The 20,035-nt window shown below is 41.6% G+C and overlaps 1 protein-coding gene and 1 long non-coding RNA gene across 6 annotated transcripts in view; one reads left to right on the top strand and one right to left on the bottom strand.

The window, feature by feature from the left end:
* Positions 1 to 1,080: 1,080 nt before the first annotated feature.
* On the bottom strand, positions 1,081 to 8,943 carry LOC128139725 (uncharacterized). 2 transcript variants are annotated; one of them, XR_008234486.1, is made up of 3 exons: positions 8,831 to 8,943; positions 2,967 to 3,215; positions 1,081 to 1,498 (listed from the first exon to the last, which is right to left on the bottom strand). It is a non-coding gene; the product is annotated as an uncharacterized LOC128139725 (long non-coding RNA). The 2 variants fall into 2 exon arrangements; XR_008234485.1 differs by having other exon boundaries at positions 8,823 to 8,925.
* Positions 8,944 to 9,740: 797 nt separating this feature from the next.
* Positions 9,741 to 20,035, top strand: part of PRKD1 (protein kinase D1) — a 154,819-nt gene continuing 144,524 nt past the window's right edge. For 2 of the 4 annotated variants that reach the window (XR_008234484.1, XM_052782529.1), the window contains exon 1: positions 9,741 to 10,231. Coding sequence is in view for 3 of the 4 variants with exons in the window: in XM_052782529.1 (XP_052638489.1) it covers positions 10,040 to 10,231 (192 nt within the window). In the remaining variant the exon portion in view is untranslated. The remainder of the gene's footprint in view (positions 10,232 to 20,035) is intronic. The other 2 variants (XM_052782525.1, XM_052782526.1) reach the window with 2 other exon arrangements.

Raw genomic sequence — 20,035 nt, 5'->3', positions numbered from 1 at the left:
TTCCCCATAATGTCATTCTTAGCTCTGGCTTTTCAGTTTCATGCAGTGAAACCAAAGCAGCAGCAGCAGCAGCCAACTCCAATAAACATTAAAAGATCAATGACAATTTAAAGCTATTGATTCCCTATTCCTGTGGGCAGCCTCTCTTAACTCATTAAATCATTACAAGTAAGGAAACTCGCACAAAAGAATAGAGGAGCAGTGTTTAGCGATTCTTTTATATCTATTGTCTTAATAATCCCACCTAAGTAATACCTGGGCCTGTATGTGGTCTTAGTATTCATGCAGCAATCATTAAATAATTTAGGTTAACCATAATTTAATTTATTCTAATTATATTGTATGCCAAATTTTGTGGATAAAAATGTTAAACCGCATAAAAGTATTGTAAAACTAGGTGCAGTGGGACTAACTAGTCTGACAAGCATCATTTTATATACCAGCGCAGAAAGTCAGTAGTCATTTCAGAAATATCTAGCTCCTAGGTAAATTTCTAGCTCAATTTTAAAACTGCCTGTAAACCTGCATCCCTTCCATATTATCAGACATTGCTTAAATCACAAATAAAACTCTGCCATCCTTACTTATCCTTGGTCACTCTGTATGTTCTCTACTTTGACTCCATAAGCTTTGGAGACAACTGTTGATGGATAGTTAACAGCTTATAACTTTTCCTTTAGGCTGTAGCTGCTCACAGAAATAGTATGACGCCCATTCCTACAGGTCAAAATCATGCATAAATTACAACATACATATCTGATTCTACATGGGCAGTACTCTCACTCCCAGGACCTGGATTATTTTTTGAACTGCCAAAGAATTTCAGTGGAAATGACATGGAGGCCTGGACAGCAGGCACAAAAATATTAGTGTTAAGTAACAATATAACAGGTTCCTGATGTGTAAAAGAACAAAGTTTGTAAATCGGTTATGCTTATATGTATTAATAAGTGAACAGTACTTCAAGAACTTTGCTATAATAAAAAACAAATTTAACTAAAATACAGTATAACTGATTTTCAGTAGCATACATATTTTACTAACTGAATTATAAATCTAGTTTCATGAAAATTACCAAAACAGAGCAAACATACTAGCTGCTTGTTGAAAACTATCCCCAGCTAAATACTAAAAATCATGTAATCGTTTCTGAAGAGGAAACAGCTGTTATATACTATTGCAAAGTCTGACTCTCAGACCCAGAAATTTCAGGTCACTGCAGCCCAGAATTGTGTAGAATTGTGTGACAGTGACATTCAGGAGACTGTTTAGTGAAATGGTGCTACATAAGCGATAAAAAAGTGTCCTTCACACAGAAGACATTATTCAGAAATCATCTAAGAAGTAGCATTAAGAAATTTCTGAATAAAACCTGTGCTGTGTCTTCTTTTAAGGTACAATGACTCACTCATTTCCAGTATCCTCAGAATGGGAAGCACATCTCTCAGATAGCAGTTTTAAGCAGCAACGACCGCCTTGTTCCAGAAGTATGGTGCTCCTAAGAACCAGAGAGCTAGTGAGGACAATTTGCACAAATATGCACAAACAATGCCAAGATACTCATGCTTATCTGAATGCATCAGTTATTCTATCGTCAAGCCATAACAAACATTCTCAAAGCATACTTTGGGATAAATGGAGCCTGTCCTATCCCAGAATTTTTCAAGTATAGTGAGGTCAGCTTGGAGCACAGAGAAAAAAAACCCACCAAAAAACCTCTTCCCTCCCAAACCAGCACACTTTTTGCTCAAAGAGAAGAAACAGAACATGCAGACGTTTGACATAAGAAAGCTTTATCCTGCAATCTTTCAGATCCTATTTTAATGTTACTCTATTGCCCTGATTTCAGCTGGGATAGAATTGATTTTCTTCCTAGTAGCTGGTATAGTGTTATGTTTTGGGTTCAGTATGAGAAGAATGTTGATAACACACCGATGTTTTCAGTTGTTGCTAAGTAGCGCCTAGACTAAGTCAAGGATTTTTCAGCTTCTCATGCCCAGCCAGCAAGAAGGCTGGAGGGGCACAAGAAGCTGGGAGGGGACACAGCCAGGGCAGCTGACCCCAACTGGCCATTGGGGTATTCCATACCATGTGACATCATGTCTAGTATAGAACCTGGGGGGAGTTGGCCAGGGTGGGGATTGCTGCTCGGGGACTAACTGGGCATTGGTTGGCAAGTAATTTCATTGTGCATCACTTGTATATTCCAGTCCTTTTATTATCATTATTGTCATTTTATTATTGTTATTATTATCATTATTATTTTCTTCCTTTCTGTTCTATTAAACTGTTCTTATCTCAACCCATGAGTTTTTTTCCCTGATTCTCTCCCCCATCCCACTGGGTGGGGGGAGAGTGAGTGAGCGGCTGCGTGGTGCTTAGTTACCAGCCGGGGTTAAACCACGACAACTATCTTGTACGTCCATGGTCAGTTTGCCCAGAGATAGGCTTACATAGGCAGAAAACAGTTTTCCAGCCTCAATCAGATTTTAACTTCCATTCCCAAGATATTAAAAAATAAAAAAAATGTGGGTTTTTTTGTGATCCATTTATAAAAAATACTACATTGAGTTGTGTCCGATTTTTAAACTTGAGTTTTGAAGCTTAATGTTTTTAAATGTTTTGTCCTAATTATCTAAAACATTTAGCAGAAAGTCATGGAAGATAATACTCCAAAACTTTCCTTTTAGAAATGCAGAAGCAATTTTAACAATTGGAAACATTTTTTTAAAAACCCAGCAAAAACAAAACAACAAACAAAACAATTTGGGAGATTTACTGTCAGTATTCACATCAACCATTTAGATGTTAAAATGTTACAATTTTCTCATGGAAATAAGTAGCTCATCAGAAAATCCCTAACCAGTTCTACAGCTAACATCTGCTGCTTCTCTCCAAATAAATGCCCAGGAGCTTATCCGTAAAACTATTTTGCCAGTGTTCAGATATCACTCCATTTAACTTACCAGTTCAGCCCCTAACATGATACTGATCCCAGATCCAGATTTGCATTTCCAACTCTAGTGTCCTTTTACTTTCCATCACAGCCTCCACATTTATTCCCAATTTCATTCCATTGTATTCATCAGTCGGTTTTTCTCTCTCTTCCTTGGTTATTTTTTTTTTTTCAATGCTCTGCTTTTGAACCAAATGGTGTCTGCTTCAGGAGGGAAATTATGGGAGCATGCAGTCCACTTTAAACATCATTTCAGCATCTGAAAACAGCAGAAACCAAAAATGGTTTCACTTTTGTAGATCTGTCTTTAATAAAGCATGTTTTGCTGCTTAGTACGAATGCAAATATGACAGTCTGTATTGAACTGTAGAAACAGTAAAAGTTCACATATACTTAACATAAACAGATTTGGCTGAAAGTTCAGTGTTAAAATCTAAGTCTATATGAAGAATATGTAAATCACATCTACATGTGAGAGCCATTCCTTGTAAAAGATGAGGTTTCCGCTCAAGTTTGTTAGTTGGAATAGACAATACATTATCTGCAATTTGCAGATCATAATATGATGAAAAGTATCTTCTGGAAATATTGATCCACTGCCAACAGAAAAGATATATTGGATAATGCTGTCATTCATAATGCCTTTTTTGCAAGCAGGTGGCCAGTGCAGTCACATTGTTAATAACAATAAAAAAAAAATAAACCTAGTAGGGGGCAAAAGAAGTTACAGAGTATTTAGATAATTTTTCAAATAGTGTCTGATAAACCTAGAATAACAGGCTATTTAAATATCTCACTGAAGCAATCACAAAATTATATACTTACCTTTGAAGATTAGTGAACAGGTAAGATACTGGAAAATTCAGAGCAGAAAAAAAGTATTTAGGGCATTACTGATGTGTGAAAGTAGTCTAGAACAATAAAAAAAATGTAAACCCTGGAAGATAACAGTGAAATCAGTATCAGGCCAGCACTGATTTGTTGTAAAAGACAGATCATGCCAAACTAATAATATTTCCTCCTATTACAGAGCACAAGCAGTAGATGTGATGTCTTCTGACTGATGAGGTTTTTGACACGGTCTCATAAACAATTCTTCTGAGCAAACAGAGCAAATCAGGCTGGGAAGAAAACATTATAAAATGGACACAAAACTAGCTGGGTAATAACACCCAAAGAGTATGGGTGTGATGGAATTCCATGGGAGTCTGTATGTCACCCCGTTTTATTCAATCCTTTACTAATGACTTGAGAAGCTGGTGTCTTGTGGCCTGGATAAGTGCACTATTCACTGGGTGAAAAACTGGCTGGACGGACGAACCCAGAGGGTAGTGGTGAATGGGGTGAAATCCAGTTGGCGGCGGGTCACGAGTGGTGTTCCCCAGGGCTCGGTGTTGGGCCCTGTTCTGTTTAATATCTTTATTGATGATTTGGATGAGGGGATTGAGTGCACCCTCAGCAAGTTTGCAGACGACACCAAGTTGGGAGGCAGGGTCAATATGCTTGAGGGTAGGGAGGCTCTACAAAGAGATCTGGACAGGCTGGATCGATGGGCTGAGGCCAATTGTATGAAGTTTAACAAGGCCAAGTGCCGGGTCCTGCACTTCGGTCACAGCAACCCCATGCAGCGCTACAGGCTTGGGGAAAAGCGGCTGGAAAGCTGCCCGGCAGAGAAAGACCTGGGGGTGCTGGTTGACAGCCGGCTGAATATGAGCCAGCAGTGTGCCCAGGTGGCCAAGAAGGCCAATCGCATCCTGGCCTGTATCAGGAACAGTGTGGCCAGCAGGAACAGGGAGGTGGTTGTTCCCCTGTATTCAGCACTGGTGAGGCCGCACCTCGAGTACTGTGTTCAGTTTTGGGCCCCTCACTACAGGAAAGACATTGAGCTGCTTGAGAGTGTCCAGAGAAGGGCAACCAAGTTGGTGAGGGGCCTTGAGCACAAGTCTTATGAGGAGCGGCTGAAGGATCTGGGGTTGTTCAGTCTAGAAAAGAGGAGGCTGAGGGGAGACCTTATCGCTCTCTACAACTACCTGAAAGGGGGTTGTAGCGAGGTGGGTGTTGGTCTCTTCTGTCAGGTGTCTGGAGATAGGACAAGAGGAAATGGCCTCAAGTTGAGGCAAGGGAGATTTAGGTTAGATATTAGGAAAAATTTTTTTACTGAGAGGGTTGTCAAACATTGGAATGGGCTGCCCAGGGAAGTGGTTGAGTCACCATCCCTGGAGGTATTCAAAAAGCGAGTGGACAGGGTACTCCAGGGCATGCTTTAGGGGGCATGGTTAATGGTTGGACTTGATGATCTTGAAGGTCTTTTCCAGCTGAAATGATTCTATGAATAATGAGCATACCTTTTAAATTTGTGGATTATGCAAAAAGGAGACAGACTGCAAATGCCGTGGAAGCACTTGTGATTTGAATTCAAATGATCTTGATAAATTGGTGTAATGACCTAGAAAAATAGGATGGGTTTCTATACAGATGTGTGCAATGCAGGATGCTTGTGCAGGAATAATCAACTTCGGATATACAGAAACAGGAACAAAATAATTACTTAGCAGGAAGAAGTCTGCAGCTTATAATGGACTGTGCTCTGGATGCAAGTCAATATGCCAAGAAGGTAGACTGAAAATATGGCATTGGGATGCCTCATCAAAGCAGTCAGCCTAGAGGTCTGTGTGTGATTCAGGAATGTGTGAGATGAGGGAAACAGAAAAATTTCAGTGGTAGAATGCAAAAATGGGTATTGGCCTGATTCAGCAACAAAAAGTGTCTTTGCCTACTTTAACATTTGATCTGTTGTTGCAGGTTGAGGTAGTAAATTTTCAAGGATGAAAAGTTATCTTCAGCAGCGGCTTGGAAAAGTCCATCTTCCACAGGCTCTTGCTCTGTGTGGAACAGCCTATGGAGTCCAGCAGAGGTGAACAAGTGGAAGTGACCTAAGGAACAAAGGGTTTATGCCAACCCACTTTTTTTCCTGGACAGATGATGCCTTCCTTCTGAGGAAGAAAAGATAAATTTCTTTCAAGGGAGAAAGAAAGATGACTATGTTTGCATCTTTGAATTCATGTGTGCTGTCACAGGTAATGAAACCTGCCTGGTTTTTTTGCATCCCATTAAAAACATAACAAACATCTAAAGGCAATTATCTTCCACTCTGACCTTGGGAAACAAAGAAATTACCACTGTACTGGGCCCAAAAAGCTTGTGTGCGAGTAAACTCTCAGTCTAAATTTGAAAACATTAAAAAAGGTTATCTGTCACTTTCTTTGCTTATTCATTCTAATGACTAATCATTTTCATGATTAAAATTTGAGCTTTATTTCCAGTCTCACTTTCTATCCAGCTTCCAGAGACTGCTGCTTCTTAGTGCTTTCTCTGCTTTATTCCTATTCTTTTCTCCTTGCCAAGATACACTATACTATTGAGTATACTGCCAAACAACCTGTTGCAAAATACTGATCTCAGAACTAGATGTGATGTTCCACTATCTGCCTCACAAAACCAGTAGTAATCATCTCATTGTAATCGTCTGTGTTCTACTCTCTACATAAATGTACCAGAACTAAATTTTAGGTCAACAACTTTGACCTAAAAACTAACACCACCTATGTCAAAGAAACTGCTTTATGGAATATTCTCCATTGTTTAGGTATATCCTGCACTACTGTTTGCTAGGTGTTTTATTTTTTTGAATTAAAACTATGTACCATATAATTACTTGTGTTAAAGACCAGAAAGATAAACGTATAACTGGCTGTTCAAAAATGATCAGTTACATCACAGATAGAGAAAAGCAGAAAGCAACAAAAACTTTGTGAAGGGGATGTTTTTCTTATTCCCAATGAATAGAATAGAATTCTGTCTATACAATGTAGTAAGCTGAAAGAAAAAAAAAAGGTAACAGTTTCAGAAAGGCATCTAAGTGGAGGGTCAAGTATACAAACCATGAGAACATACAGAAACCACTATTCATCCTTCATACTGTACTAATACAGAGTAATTAGAAGTAACATTACAGCAACTGTACCTTGGGGGCATCTGGGAGAGGTTTTCATGATGTAATGTTACAGTGACTGCTGACTGCCCTCTTCCTGTACGTAGCTAGATGCATAAACTGTGTAGCCATGCACAGCAAACTCATTTTTCTCCCTGCAAGTTCATGTACTGCTTAATTGATCTGTACAGGTGCAGCGAAACCTAAACTTCCAGCAGTTTTTCCAACTGTGAATGTACAGATTGGCTCAACCAGGCATGCACACTGTATCAGGTCACAGGGAAGAGAACAGACTGCTGTGGATGGTCTTTTCCCCTCCCTGGCATCAGCACAATAATTCTCCCATCTGAAACGATCACGAAATAGATGACATTTCAGTCAGTACAACAGGGCAGGTTGTACTCAGGATCACACCATGTGATTTCACGGAATCCTTTTATAAATAGCATTTGTATATGACTGGCTGACTGTGTTGAAGAAGTCCTGCCCTCATCTATTACGATCACAAAGGTGTATTCGACATGGCTGATTGATACACTAATCGAACGGCTCAGCAACCTACAACTTTTTAAAAATACTGTAATCTTTCTTTTTGAAGAAAAGCTTGTGCCCATGTCTGCACAGAGGATGTGGATCTGTGGGCGAGTCACAACCTATGAGCTCTATCACTAGATTTCACATAGATGAGAAAACCAAGAATATACAATTCTCAGCATTGCTACTGCTACCTCTCCTCTGGTTATTTTAGGAGTTGCAAAAGAGTTGTAACACAGTGTATAGTAGCTAAGGTCATATACGGCTGTCATTTTTCCACTCTTTCCCTTGAAAGCAAATGTCATCATGTGACTCATGTTGTGAAATGCTCAATTATGTGACCCTATAATTAAGTATGGCAAGGTCAGGAGAGAGGGGGATAACTCACTGCCCCTATTACCATCAGAGCCACATCTGCTTTTCCCACAGTGATCTGTAAGGAAGAAGCACTCTGGGAGTAGTTGATGACACTTATGACACTTTACTGCATTCAGAGATCACCTGAACAATGAAGCAAGGCTGCAGGATCTCTTTCAACAGGAGAGAAGTAAGAACTACAGCACTCAGAGAAAAACTACCACCGGCTACCTGATGTGGCTCTGGCCTTGCATTTGAACTTATGATGACAGCCATCCAGGGATGGCAACTGGACCTCACATGCCCTTCCTGCTACAGATTCACACAGGGACCTCACAGTCCTCCTGTGCTGACTCCTGTATAGAGTAGCTGGCTGGGCCATGGGATCATGGGAAGCTTGCAGTAGTTACAATGCCTCCACAGGCTTTGACATGGGAGTATAAACGTACATTCTCCAAAATATCCAAGCACCAAAACATGTAGTGTAAGCAGAGCTGTTGGGAAACAGCCCATCACAACACTAACCAGCATAGCCGGGGTACACTACTGTACTGAAACTGATTCATTCCTAAGGAAAAACTGCAGACAACAGCAAACTTAAGTATGATTTTCAACAGCAACGTCAAAGAATATGGTTGAAGATTATTACTGCTAATGTGATAATAAAAAGTCTAAGTGGGACTAGTAATCATCGCATTCTAGAGTGCTGACATTTTCAGCAGATTTGGTAGTCTGTAGAAGGTGCAGATTAAAATGTAACGATTTCAAAAGAAAATTCACCAAAGAATAAATGGATTCAAAAATTTATAGACAGTAAGGTGCTGCGTGTGTGTGCAAATCCCAGGCAGGAAACAAGCTGACAATAGTAAAACGAGTCCTAATAAGACAGCTGATCAAAATGAAACAATGCTGCAGCTGTACATTTGGTCAAAAAAGCAGTTTGTAAAGAAACAGGTTGTAAATTTGATCAACCGCTGTACTTACAAACATACATTTAGTACCGCCATCCTTGCAGGTGCCATATATATAGCTTAAGAGTTTCTTCGTCGGTACCTAAAATATTTACAGTTCACGTTTCCCATTGCCTTCACAGATTTCCAAGTGGAGATTAGGGATAGACTTTTTAGACTAAACGTTGCCTGCCGTCGGTGCTGTTTGCACAAACAGGTGGGGCTTGTGCTGATCCCGAGAGCTGGGAAGAGTAACTCATCCTGGTTTTAGGTGGCAGGGAGCTCCTCCTTAGCACAGCCTGTACCTGAAACTGGAAGCTGTTTTAGAGAAGAGATGGGCGTGAGCTGTCCCTTGTTTCTTCCCCCAAACCTACGGGGGCTGCTGGAGGAGGAGGCACCACGGTGCTGACCGGAGCTGGCCGAGGTCAGGCAGAAGAGCCGGGTCCAGGCCGGAGATCCCGCTCCCCTGTCACTTCTTTCCGTCCTCGGGGGCAGCTGCCGCCACCCTGCCCGGGAGAGGCCACCGCGCTGCCTGCCGGTGAGGGAAAACCCCGACTCTCCTCCGGCTCTGCCTCTACCTGCGGCCCGGGAGGGCGCAGAGAACCGGGCGAGGCGGGATGAAGGCGGCTTTGAGGTACTGCTCAACGGGGGTGACCGGGAAAAGGGAGGCGCCCCCCCCCCCCCCCCCCCCAGCACGGCAGCCCGCTGACTGGGCCGGGTGGGGAGACCAGACACGGCTGAGGCGAAGCCCCGCCGCGGGGGGACCAGCCGGCCCCGCGTAGGCTAGGCGGCCCGGAGACCACGGCGCCGAGATCAGCCCCTGCCGCCTGTCGGGACGCGGCCGCCGTTTGGTGGCGGAGCGGAGCGGAGCGGAGCGGCGCGGCCCAGCCCAGCTGGGCGGCGGGCCCGTCCCGGCGGAGGGCGCGGCCCGTCCCGCCCCCGCGCCGCGCACAGCGCCAACAGCCGGAGCGGCGGCAGCACCACCTCGGCGGCGCTGGGCCGGGCTCCCCCCTCACCCTGCGCGTCTCTCTCGCCGCCTTTTCCTGTCTGCATCCTCCCCGGTCCTCCGCCCCCCCCCCCCCTCGCCATTTTCACCCGGCAGGAGCTCGGCGGGACTTCCCTGAAACTTCGCGGGGGAACTCGCCTGGCGCCTCCGGGGCGGCCGCAAACTTTTCACCGCGGCGCCCGTCTCCCCCCCCTCCGTCCCTGACCCCTCGGCTCCGGGGCGGCGGCTCCGGCGGGAAGTTTTCGATGAGCGCCCCTCCGCTGATCCGGCCGCCCAGCCCGCTGATGCCGCCGCCGGGGGCTGCTGCCGGCGGCGGCGTCGCCTTCCACCTCCAGATAGGGCTGAGCCGGGAGCCGGTGCTGTTGCTGCAGGACTCCTCGGGGGACTTCAGCCTCGCCCACGTCCGGGAAATGGCTTGCTCCATCGTCGACCAGAAGGTAAGAAGAACCCCCACTCCCGCCGCCCTCCCCCCCCCCCCAGACCGGCTGCCCGCCGGCGCTGTGGCTGGCTGTGAACTTTCCTTTCCCCGGCCTCCCGGCGGCTCGGCTCCGGGGCTAATTAGACCGATCGCAACTTTTCCTGCGCCTCTCTTCCTCTGCCGCCGACCCCGCTTCCCTCAGCCCGGCCCCCCGCTCTTCTTCTGCCGCCCCGGTGCCGAGGAGGCTCCGTGCGGGGTGCTGGCATGCGAGCTTGACTTTTATTTTGTTGGCAATGGATGCAATTAGCTGTACTAATAGCTGTTATTAAAAACAAACCCCAGCCGGATCTATCTGCCTCCTTTTTAACGCGGCGGAAGGACGGGGGGGGGAGGCAGAAACCTGTCAGCTGTGATGGCAGCGCGCGGCGCCCTGGGCAGTTTGCGCGTTCTCCCGGCCTTTGCTGGGAGAGGAAACTTTCCACTAAAAAAAAAAAAAAAAAAAAAGCAAACAGCAACAAGGAAAAACCAACCGCGAGAGCCCAGGATTCAAAGCGGCGCCCAGCGCCTCGCACGCCTTGCCCCGTGCCGGGCAGCCCGGCGGAGCCGTGAGCCGCGGGGGGGGGGGGGGGGTGTCAGCGCGACGGCCCCGGTCCTGCCTGCCCCGGGGACGGTGCCAGGCCGCGGGGCTGGGCGCTGCGCCGGGCGGAGAGGGGCCCGCGGTGCAGGCTGTCGCCGGGTGCCAGCCCCGGGAGCTGGCAGGTGGCCGCGGCGCAGGAGGGGGCTGAGTCAGCCCTCGCTGGCAGCTGCTGCGGGCGGCGGTGGGTCACTGGGCGGGAGGGTGGGGAGCGCCGCGTTGCGCTGCGGTGGCCCCGGGGAGCAAAGGTGGCAGCGCCTGCGGGGGTGGCACTCGCCGCCGCTCTTCTGAAGCGGTAGCATCGCTAGGCACAGCTCACCAGGACTCTGGTAAAATTGGCGCGGGGCGCCAGAATCCACCTCGCTTGCGCCTGAACCTCCGCTGCCCTCTGCCTTTTCCGATTTCGGTGTCCTAACAGTCGTGTTGTACACTAAAATAAAGTTTTACTTTATCGGTGTTTGTTGAGTGAAGGGCCCGGGTAAAAGTGGCGTAGTGATTGCAAAGGGTAAAAAAAAAAAAAAAGACTAAATAGTCGGGATGGTTGTAATGGAAAAAGTTGGGCTTTTTTCCCCCCTTGTGTTTACTGAGGTAAACAATTTCAGGCAGGGCTTTTTTTATCTTTTGTTAAAGTTGACGGCTTTGCCTTATGTCTGTTTGTAGATCCCATCAATCTGAACTTTGTTAAATAGTTGAATTTCCTTTTTTTTTTTTCTGAAGAGCAGCTACTGAAGTGTTTTCAAAAAAGTATGAAATATGCATCTTCATTTCTAAATTTTGTATTTTTCTTAGTTTAAGAAATGGTTACCTGCTTTATTGAATTCAATTCTGAAGGGCGTACCCTTTTGTTTAACATTACCATATTTGCTTTCAAAGCTAGGCCAAAACTTGCTACTTGGTCACATATACATTAGAAACAACTTAAATATGTTTATTATTTCACCATTCATAAGTTATTGTGCTAGCAATAATGGAAATGTTAAGATTGTTGCATGCATTGTTTATGTTTTTGTGCTTGAGTAGTTTATTAATTTAATGGGTTTACTATAAACTTGAGTCTAATCCTAATTTCCTAACAATAGACCATTGTCTAAAGAAAACTAAATGCGTTGGCCTGTGCTCAAAGAGTCAGATTTATTTAAGTACTGACATAAAAATTTTGAACACTTTAATTTGTTGCATTTTCGTGACTACATGAAAGAGAGCATCATTTAGCTGCTTCTCTGCAGAGCACACTTGAATGAGGAACTTTCTTCTAGTCATGGTTTCTCACAGCCCAAATGTCTGCTTTTCCAAGGCTGTTGAGAAGGAAGTGGCTCAAAGAAAGGGAAAACTGGAAGAAAGATAAGCTTTGTTGTTTGGGTTTTTTTTCTTGTCAGATGGTGGCCTCTACCTCCTCCACTCTGGAGATTAACTCGTATGTTATTTAGTCCTCAGAATCTCTGTTTTAAGCTCAAGCCTGCAAGTATGTCTGTATACATGACTTCACAAACACACATTGTTTCACTAAACATGACAGGATGGTTTGCATATACAAAGTTACTCGGCATACTGGCAGAGACCCTCTTTTCAAAAAAATTGTGTAGATTCTAGAACTGTTCCAAGGTAACTTTTTGTGTGTTGTAGATTCACGATTTTCTCTTTTCCTGAAATAATTTGAAGCATTGCTTCCTCTTGATTTTATGAGAAAGATGTATTTGCTTATCTCAATCAAGCAGGAGACTATAGTGTAAAAAATATTTTATTGAACTCTTACACTATTTTCAAGTTTCTTTGGGTCTGTAAAGTGGTGGCCTACCAGGTAACAATTTTGTCCCAAAGTTTCTGTTTCGTCTGGTTTGTTTAAGCAGTATATAAGGATGAGAAAATGTGATTTTGTTTTTCTCTTTGGCTGTTGTGTTAGACTGCTAAAATCAACTCTCTGTGGTGTGCTGTTAAATATTTAAGCAGTCCTTTGGTACACAACTTTATTTTTAGGATTGTGATGAATTCTCTTCAGTATCAGTGTCAGATGATCTGTTTATAGAGCCTCTTCCGTGGTAATGTGGGTATACCTGATTCAAGATATTTATGACCGTTATTCTGCACAGATTTATATACCAACTTAAGGTAGTGCTGCTCAAAATTCTACGTTAAATTGAACTAAGCTTCTCAAAATGTGCGGAGTGGAGCATATTTAGGCGTGAATAGAATGTTAATATAGAATGTGTGTGTATATCTATATTTATGTATGCATGTGTGTATATATGTATAAACCCACCACATTTCTATGTCTTTATGTGGTGGTTTTATATATAATATACACATGCATGCACATATATAAAACTGTTATTGCTATGGATAATTTAGAAGTTTATATTTAGATACAAACAAGTATTTGCATGTATTTACACTACTGGACTTTAAACAGCATCTGAAGTGCAAAGGTTAGGTTTTCTAATTTTGGTAGAGAGTGTAATTATATTAATAATCTAACGTATATGATGTAAAAAATGGAATGAGCAAAGTGTGTCTCTTTCTCCATTGTCCATGAGAGGCATTCTTTCAGGAATCTCATCCTGACATAGCTGTATGGAAATTTTCTTAAATCTGAACATGAAATGGTACATAGCAGTTTCAGGCATGAATTCAAACACATGTAAATCTGTTAAGAACAGCTCTGAAGACAATGAAATTTGATTCCTTTGAGTTTGTGTATTTTGTCTTAGAACCAGTGACATGAAAACCCTGAGACTTGTTCATGTGGGGTTATTTTTTTTTCAGTTGAAGTGGAGTTTTAGCATTTAAATGATGATGTGGTTGAGAAGAAATGAGGATCAACTGCAAAATGTGTGTCAGTGTTTGGCTTGTGGAAGAGTCAGCCTATAAGAACAGTGGGAGGATATTGTAAAATACAGTCTTTGTTTTCTGAAGATAAATAGTTTGAATTATTGCCCTTCTGGGGTTAGCTGCACACAATAGAACCACTTCTCCAGGGCAAAAGTGTAATGCAAAGCGCATTAAGTAGGGATGTGGCATATTTTTAATTGTCTGCAATTATCATGTTACCAAAGTCTTTTTACTAGCAAAAGACAAAGGAAGGAATCTTTATACAAAATTTTATACAAATGCATACAATTTTAATTCAAAGGGGAATCTAGTTATTTATATTTTCTGTTTGTTGAAATTCTTTGTCATCGTTATACCTCACATACGATGTGTTGGGCTACTGTAGTGGCATTGCCAAATTTTGAAAACTTTGAATTCTCAAGTAAATATATGATACAACATTATTTGACTTGAGAATGTGGGTTTTATAAAACAGCCCTTAGGTCAGCTGTTAAGATCAGATGTTGGCTAGGCCTTCAGCATTTGAAGGCAGAGAACTTGCAAGGAATAGGAAACACAGACAACAAATACAAGAAACAAAATTTGATCTGAAACAGGGGAAACAAAATTTGGTCTGCATAGACCATGTGTAGTTCAGACTGATTTATAAAAGTAGTGTTGTAGATAGTTCACTGGTTTGGATAATTCTGAAATTTCACAGTAGGGAAAAAAAAAGCAATAAATGGAAAGTAGGCCATATTGGGAAGGGAAAAGGACAAAAAGAAACGTAATAAAAAGGTGGTTCAAGTGGCATACTGCAGCTGGAATACTGTGCCCACATTCATCTTTATGTGAGGTATTTGGTGTTAAATTAGGAGAATTGTCGCAAATCAAACCAAGAGCCTTTTTAAAGTATTCCTGAGAATTGAACCAAACATGTTCAGGAACAGGTATGCATCCACATGTGCTTCTGGTTGTCCTTCGTAAGAGAAATCTAACTTACTCTTAAATAAGTAAAATAGGAAAACAAAAATAAGCTTAGTTTTATTTTCTCAGGCTGGAATCTCTAAACCTGGGGTTTAAGCAAAGAAGGGAGCTTTTCTAAAGGTTGACACGAAAATATGCTTAACCTTTTCTGCAAGGGTTTCAAGCAGCCACGGAAAACATGGTTTTTATATGGATGATGTTGGTGGTTGTGTGTTTTTTTTTTTTTTTTTTTTTTTTTCTTTCCCAAATTCTACAAACTCGCCTAAAATAAACAAGAGTCTGGTGGTAATGAAATAACTTCCTTTGGAGTGGAATAGAGACTCAGGGTAAATAGTATACTAGAAAGAAAAATTTTTAGCCTTGGGTTAAACAGAGAAACTGTGACAGGTTTTACCATGCTGACCAAAATTCATATACCTTCAATCAAACACACAGATGTAGACATTTCATATATTTGCTATGTTCTTGGCTATAGTCACAGTCTTCATATGTTCTGGAAAAGTTAGTACAGATATTCTGTTGATCTGTTAAAGTTACATTCTCATGGAGTCTTTAACTGGTGTACACTGGTAACAAAATGTTAAACTTTTTCCCCTTAAATGAGTCTTTCTCTGCACTGAATGCTTCCTTCTGCCTGTGTTGTGAAAACACCAAGTTGTTAAATTTCATTTGAGGAATGCGAGGTGCCTTGTCATGATGTATATAAACATATTCCAAAGTGAAAGTACTTTTCTAATAATCTCACTCTTTCAAACTCAAGTGAGACTTTTGAAGTTTGCAGTTTAATCTTTTACTGACTTTACATTTATTATTCTCCACCCTGGAAACTGTAAGTCAGTGTATGTAACATTAGTTTGTAGATTAGTTAAAATTACTTCTGGAGCACATGTGAGAAAACACTAGGAAGAGCATAACTTCGATGAAAGGGAGTCGGTCTGAATTTGTTTAAAGAAAGTGTGGTTTTTTTAAGAAATGCTAACTTTGTTATCTATCCCCTCAGTGATCCAGATGAAGAAAATGGGTCTAATGCTACAAACTTATCTAGAGCACTTGAAAAATTCCTTGCCAAAGATTAAAGGCTATCAAATGAATTCTCATAGAATAAGAAATAAGAAGGAGCTTTAGATAGAGGACAGGCTTGTAACCAAAGCAGTTGACATTTTAATTTTTAAAGGAATTACAAAAGGAGTCTTGTGTTGATCTTGCGTTAGTCCTACTGATGCTTCCCCCAGGCCATAATGATTTTAAAAAGGTAGATGAATAAGCGTATGAGTTGCTTCTCTCATTGCTGATGAGATGCAGCTCTTTTGTCAGAGAAAGGGTGGAATTTATTAATGAAGTTGCAACATTTCCCAGACAGAAGTGGTTATGTGGACATAGTATGATATACTCAGTGAATCTGAAGTACCGGATGTCTGACTGTCTGTCTGATAGAAGACTTACTGGGCATAAACCACACGGATGACCTGAAAATGCACAGTAAGCCCAGTGTGTCCTGAAGGTGCAGTGGGTGTACTGCTTGTACGCAGGTGGTCTGTGCTGTGGATTATGTGTGAAATACCTGGTATGTGTCAAATCCGTGTATGGATTTGTGCAGACTTTGTCCCCAGGCATTCTCCCATGATTTCTGGAAATCCCTCACAAACATCCCAAACTCCTCTTATCTAGATTCCCCCCCCCCCCCACCCTGTGTTTTGAGAAATCTGGCTGTATGGTTACCATGTGTGTTATACTGTGGTTACCTGCAAGGAAAGAAGCACACTTCTTGAAGTCTGCATATTGTTACTTTTAGTTTCTTATTTTTACTGTATTTTGTATATGAAACTATTTAAATTAATAACTTTTGCCAAATGTATGTTTGCTTTTTTTTTTTAGTGACGCTGTGCTAGCAATTATTTTAAGGACATCTGTGGAATTTTTAAGGTGGCTGTGTGAAATTAAAAATTACAACTCATAAAGACAAATTAAGTACAGTGAGACTGAGAGTTGTCCATCTCAAGCAACCTGTGATAAACACGTGTGTTTGTAGGTTTTTTTAAAATTGCTTCTGTATAGTGCTACAGGCCATCACTAACTTCTTGACTTTGCCCTCTGGTTGACATCAGATAGGTTTATGTTGACATTATGTAATATGGCTACAGTTATACAGATGCAATTAAGTATATAAATAAAATATTTCTCCCAAGTGTTTATCCAAAGTGTAGGTGATCTATTCTCTAGAAATACTTGATTAATCCTCCCCATACAACAGTGTGGTTGTATGTGTGTCTTTAGTCAGTGCTAGCAGTTGACTTGTATTTGGCTCTTGCCGATTGGAGGCGGACTCTTTCAAGTTGTCTTCTGAAGCTACTATATGCTTCTTGCATAATGTCAGATTGTCAGTTTTGGGATTGAATTGAAATCTGCTTTAGGGTGTGTTTGAGTAAAATACTTTTTTCATTTTTCAATGTCAGACTTCAACGTCTCTTACAGAGGGTTGAATGTAGAGGTTCTGCTAGAAAGGCTACCTGAATTTTGTTATCCTTTCTCATTAACCCCAAAAGAATGTAGGTTATATGAGAATAAAAAAAAAAAAATTCCCCATTTTGTTGAGATATCTTTTACCTCATCTTTGACAGTGATTTTCTTTCCATACACATTATCTTCATTGTGTTTTACCACTTTGTGAGAGGAGACTTTTGATGCGATGCCTTTCTATGCTTGGCTGGTAGGGCACTCAACTGGCATAAGCTTGGATGCCCAGTGTGAACTTCTTGGGGCTCTACCCAGACATCACCTTTGTTTACTTTCTCCTGGCTTGTGGCATCCTTGTGAATGTCCAGAATTTTGCAGACCCAGCCAGATTTCTTTCACAGGCTTTCAATTTTCTTCTTCCGCATACAAGACATTTAGTACTGCTAAATGGTTTCTTGCTTTTTGGGACTTTCCTTTTAAATATTTTTATCCATGTAACGGTCTAAGATGATGACAGACTTTGTCACTCAAAAACTGTGTATAAGATTTAAAATAACTTGTACATATCTGTCTTTGAACTTTTAAAGGATAAAATCTTGAAGTATGCACTTCAAGTCAGCTACTTCACGAAGCAGATTTTTGCTTTCTAAATCCCCTTCTAGTTTTATCTGCTGGAACAACATGTGAAGGTTAGAAAGGTAGCGTAGTGTATCATGCTATAATGTGGAGGTAATAGTGTGGACATATTACAATGATACATGCACAGACATAAACATAAATTGCAGTGTATATCGCTGTCTTTTGCTTTCTCTTCCTCCATGTATTTGTGGGTTCCTTTTGCTTGTTCCTTGTAATTCTGTTTTCTTCTTCAGCTGAGGAAAACTTGGTCAAGAGGTAAGCTTTCACTTCTCCCACCATGCAACATGTATATTGCTATTGTGATTTTTGCTTTTACATAGCCATAGTGTGCTGTGTGTGCCTCTTCTGCAGTCAGAACCAGCTCAGAAACAGTGTTGTGACGTTAAAGCTATAACGTAGCTGGTTATTTTGATCAAAATTTGTCAAATACCAAATTTTATTCTTTTTTTAAAAAGCAAGAAACATGAACATACTTCATCTAATCTGGATCTTGGCTGTTTCCTCAAAGAAAAGAGGCATTTAGAGGCTTTTATTAGTGGTCAGCATAAAAAGGTCTTTCCAATGTAATTTTAAGCACAAAGCGTACAAAGAGAAGCTGCAAATCATGACCACGGTTGCCAACTCTAAACCTCTATCTTGTACACTTTAAAAGAACCATATCTGAACATGACCTGTGCAGTCTGAAAGCATGTTCTGTTTCTTCTCTCTTGAAGTTACTAAAAAAAAAAAAAAAAAAAAAAAATCAACCTTGAGAAACAGTGTAAGAAATAGTTTTTGTTAGCATCTTGTCAGTTGAAAAAGCGCAGACAAGGCACAGCTGGCACTGGGAGCAACATTCTGGCTATGAGGCAGTTTGCCTAAAAGACACTTACCCTTAAAACCAGCAACTTCCATATTGCCTAATCTTTTTCCTACCACCTGAGAAATCCTTTTACATAAAAATAGGAATTACTAATGTATGTGGGCCATAATGGTAAAGTATACCATGGTCTCCCTCTTTGCAGCACCGTATATCCTTATGTAATTCATGGATGCTAGGCTAGGGTCTATATTCAGACTGAAACAGTCCTGAAAGCCCCATAGATCTTTCGGCCACAAAGGGTTGTTTATGGGATTTAAACTTTTTAAATTGTGCTTTTGAGCCATGGGATGAGGGTCCATGGGGTGAAGGAAACCCCACTGATAAGGAGGACAGTATGAGTTATCAACACTGTTTTCAGTGTAGCTGTAATAATGTTGACATTTGACTCTGGAGTTCGGTCCCCCTCTGCATCAGCTTTAAAGGGTTGCATTACAGGTTTGCTGTCTGTTTTCGTGATGTGACTCTAGATGTGCTGACCATGCTGTCTAGTGTTGTAAGTGCTGATCTTATCAGTCTGAGGATTTCATATTGCCATGCAAAATCAACTACATCTAGGAAAATGTGAAAATTGTACACTAATCATAAAATGCAACCTTTCAGATATTTGCAATATATGTGAACTTACGCATTTGTTCTGGTACATTTATTATACCTACCTGTAAAGAAGGAATGCTGCAAAGTATGTAGAATATGAGTCGGAGTCTGTCCAGTTCCAAACCCACATAGTTTTCACTGTGTTTTTTCCCAAAGCGTTGGCTGTCCTACACAAAAAATTTAGGGAAAAAAAAAAAATGGAGTGAAAATTGAAACAATCTGCTAAGAGTTTGTGTGTGTGTTTGTGTGGGGGTGGGGGGGATTAGATTAGGGGAGAGGATCTCTTGATTCTAGGCTATGTGTTTTTTATCCTCATTCCCCAAGGAAAATTAAACTTTGCTGTCTGTATGTTATCCTTCTCATATAACAGAATGTCTGCTGGCCTGTTTGTCACAAGAAGCTTGATAAGTCATTGTAGCAGAAAGAGTTCAGGTAACCAGCTAACAGATTGTTAGGCAGAAAATATGGCAAAATCAAACAATTTGGGAAATAAAATACTTGTGTTCTACATCCAGAAACATATATATTCAGTCTGTGTTTATGATCATGCTTTTTGTTTTCATGCCATGTGAACTTGACCCAGAGAATGACACATTTTTCAAACCTACAAACAAATGCCAGTGGCTTGACTTTCAGTTCTTAATCTAGGTTAAATGATCATGCAATGTAAACCTTCTCTTTCTTCCTTCCATTTGATTTCTTTTATTTGGCAGCTGTCACACAACCGAGGAGGTTCTGAGCTATGTTCTGGTGCTGAATTAGTTCTTGATGTGAACTAAGTAAGTTCTTTAGGAGGAGTTACAAAGGTGATAGAGCTAAACTCTTCTAGCTAGTGACACAGGCTGAAA

Source organism: Harpia harpyja, chromosome 3 (genome assembly GCF_026419915.1).
Source record: "Harpia harpyja isolate bHarHar1 chromosome 3, bHarHar1 primary haplotype, whole genome shotgun sequence".
Lineage (NCBI taxonomy): Eukaryota > Metazoa > Chordata > Aves > Accipitriformes > Accipitridae > Harpia > Harpia harpyja.
Note: the sequence above shows the minus strand (reverse complement) of the source record. Positions and strands in the feature narration are given on the sequence as shown.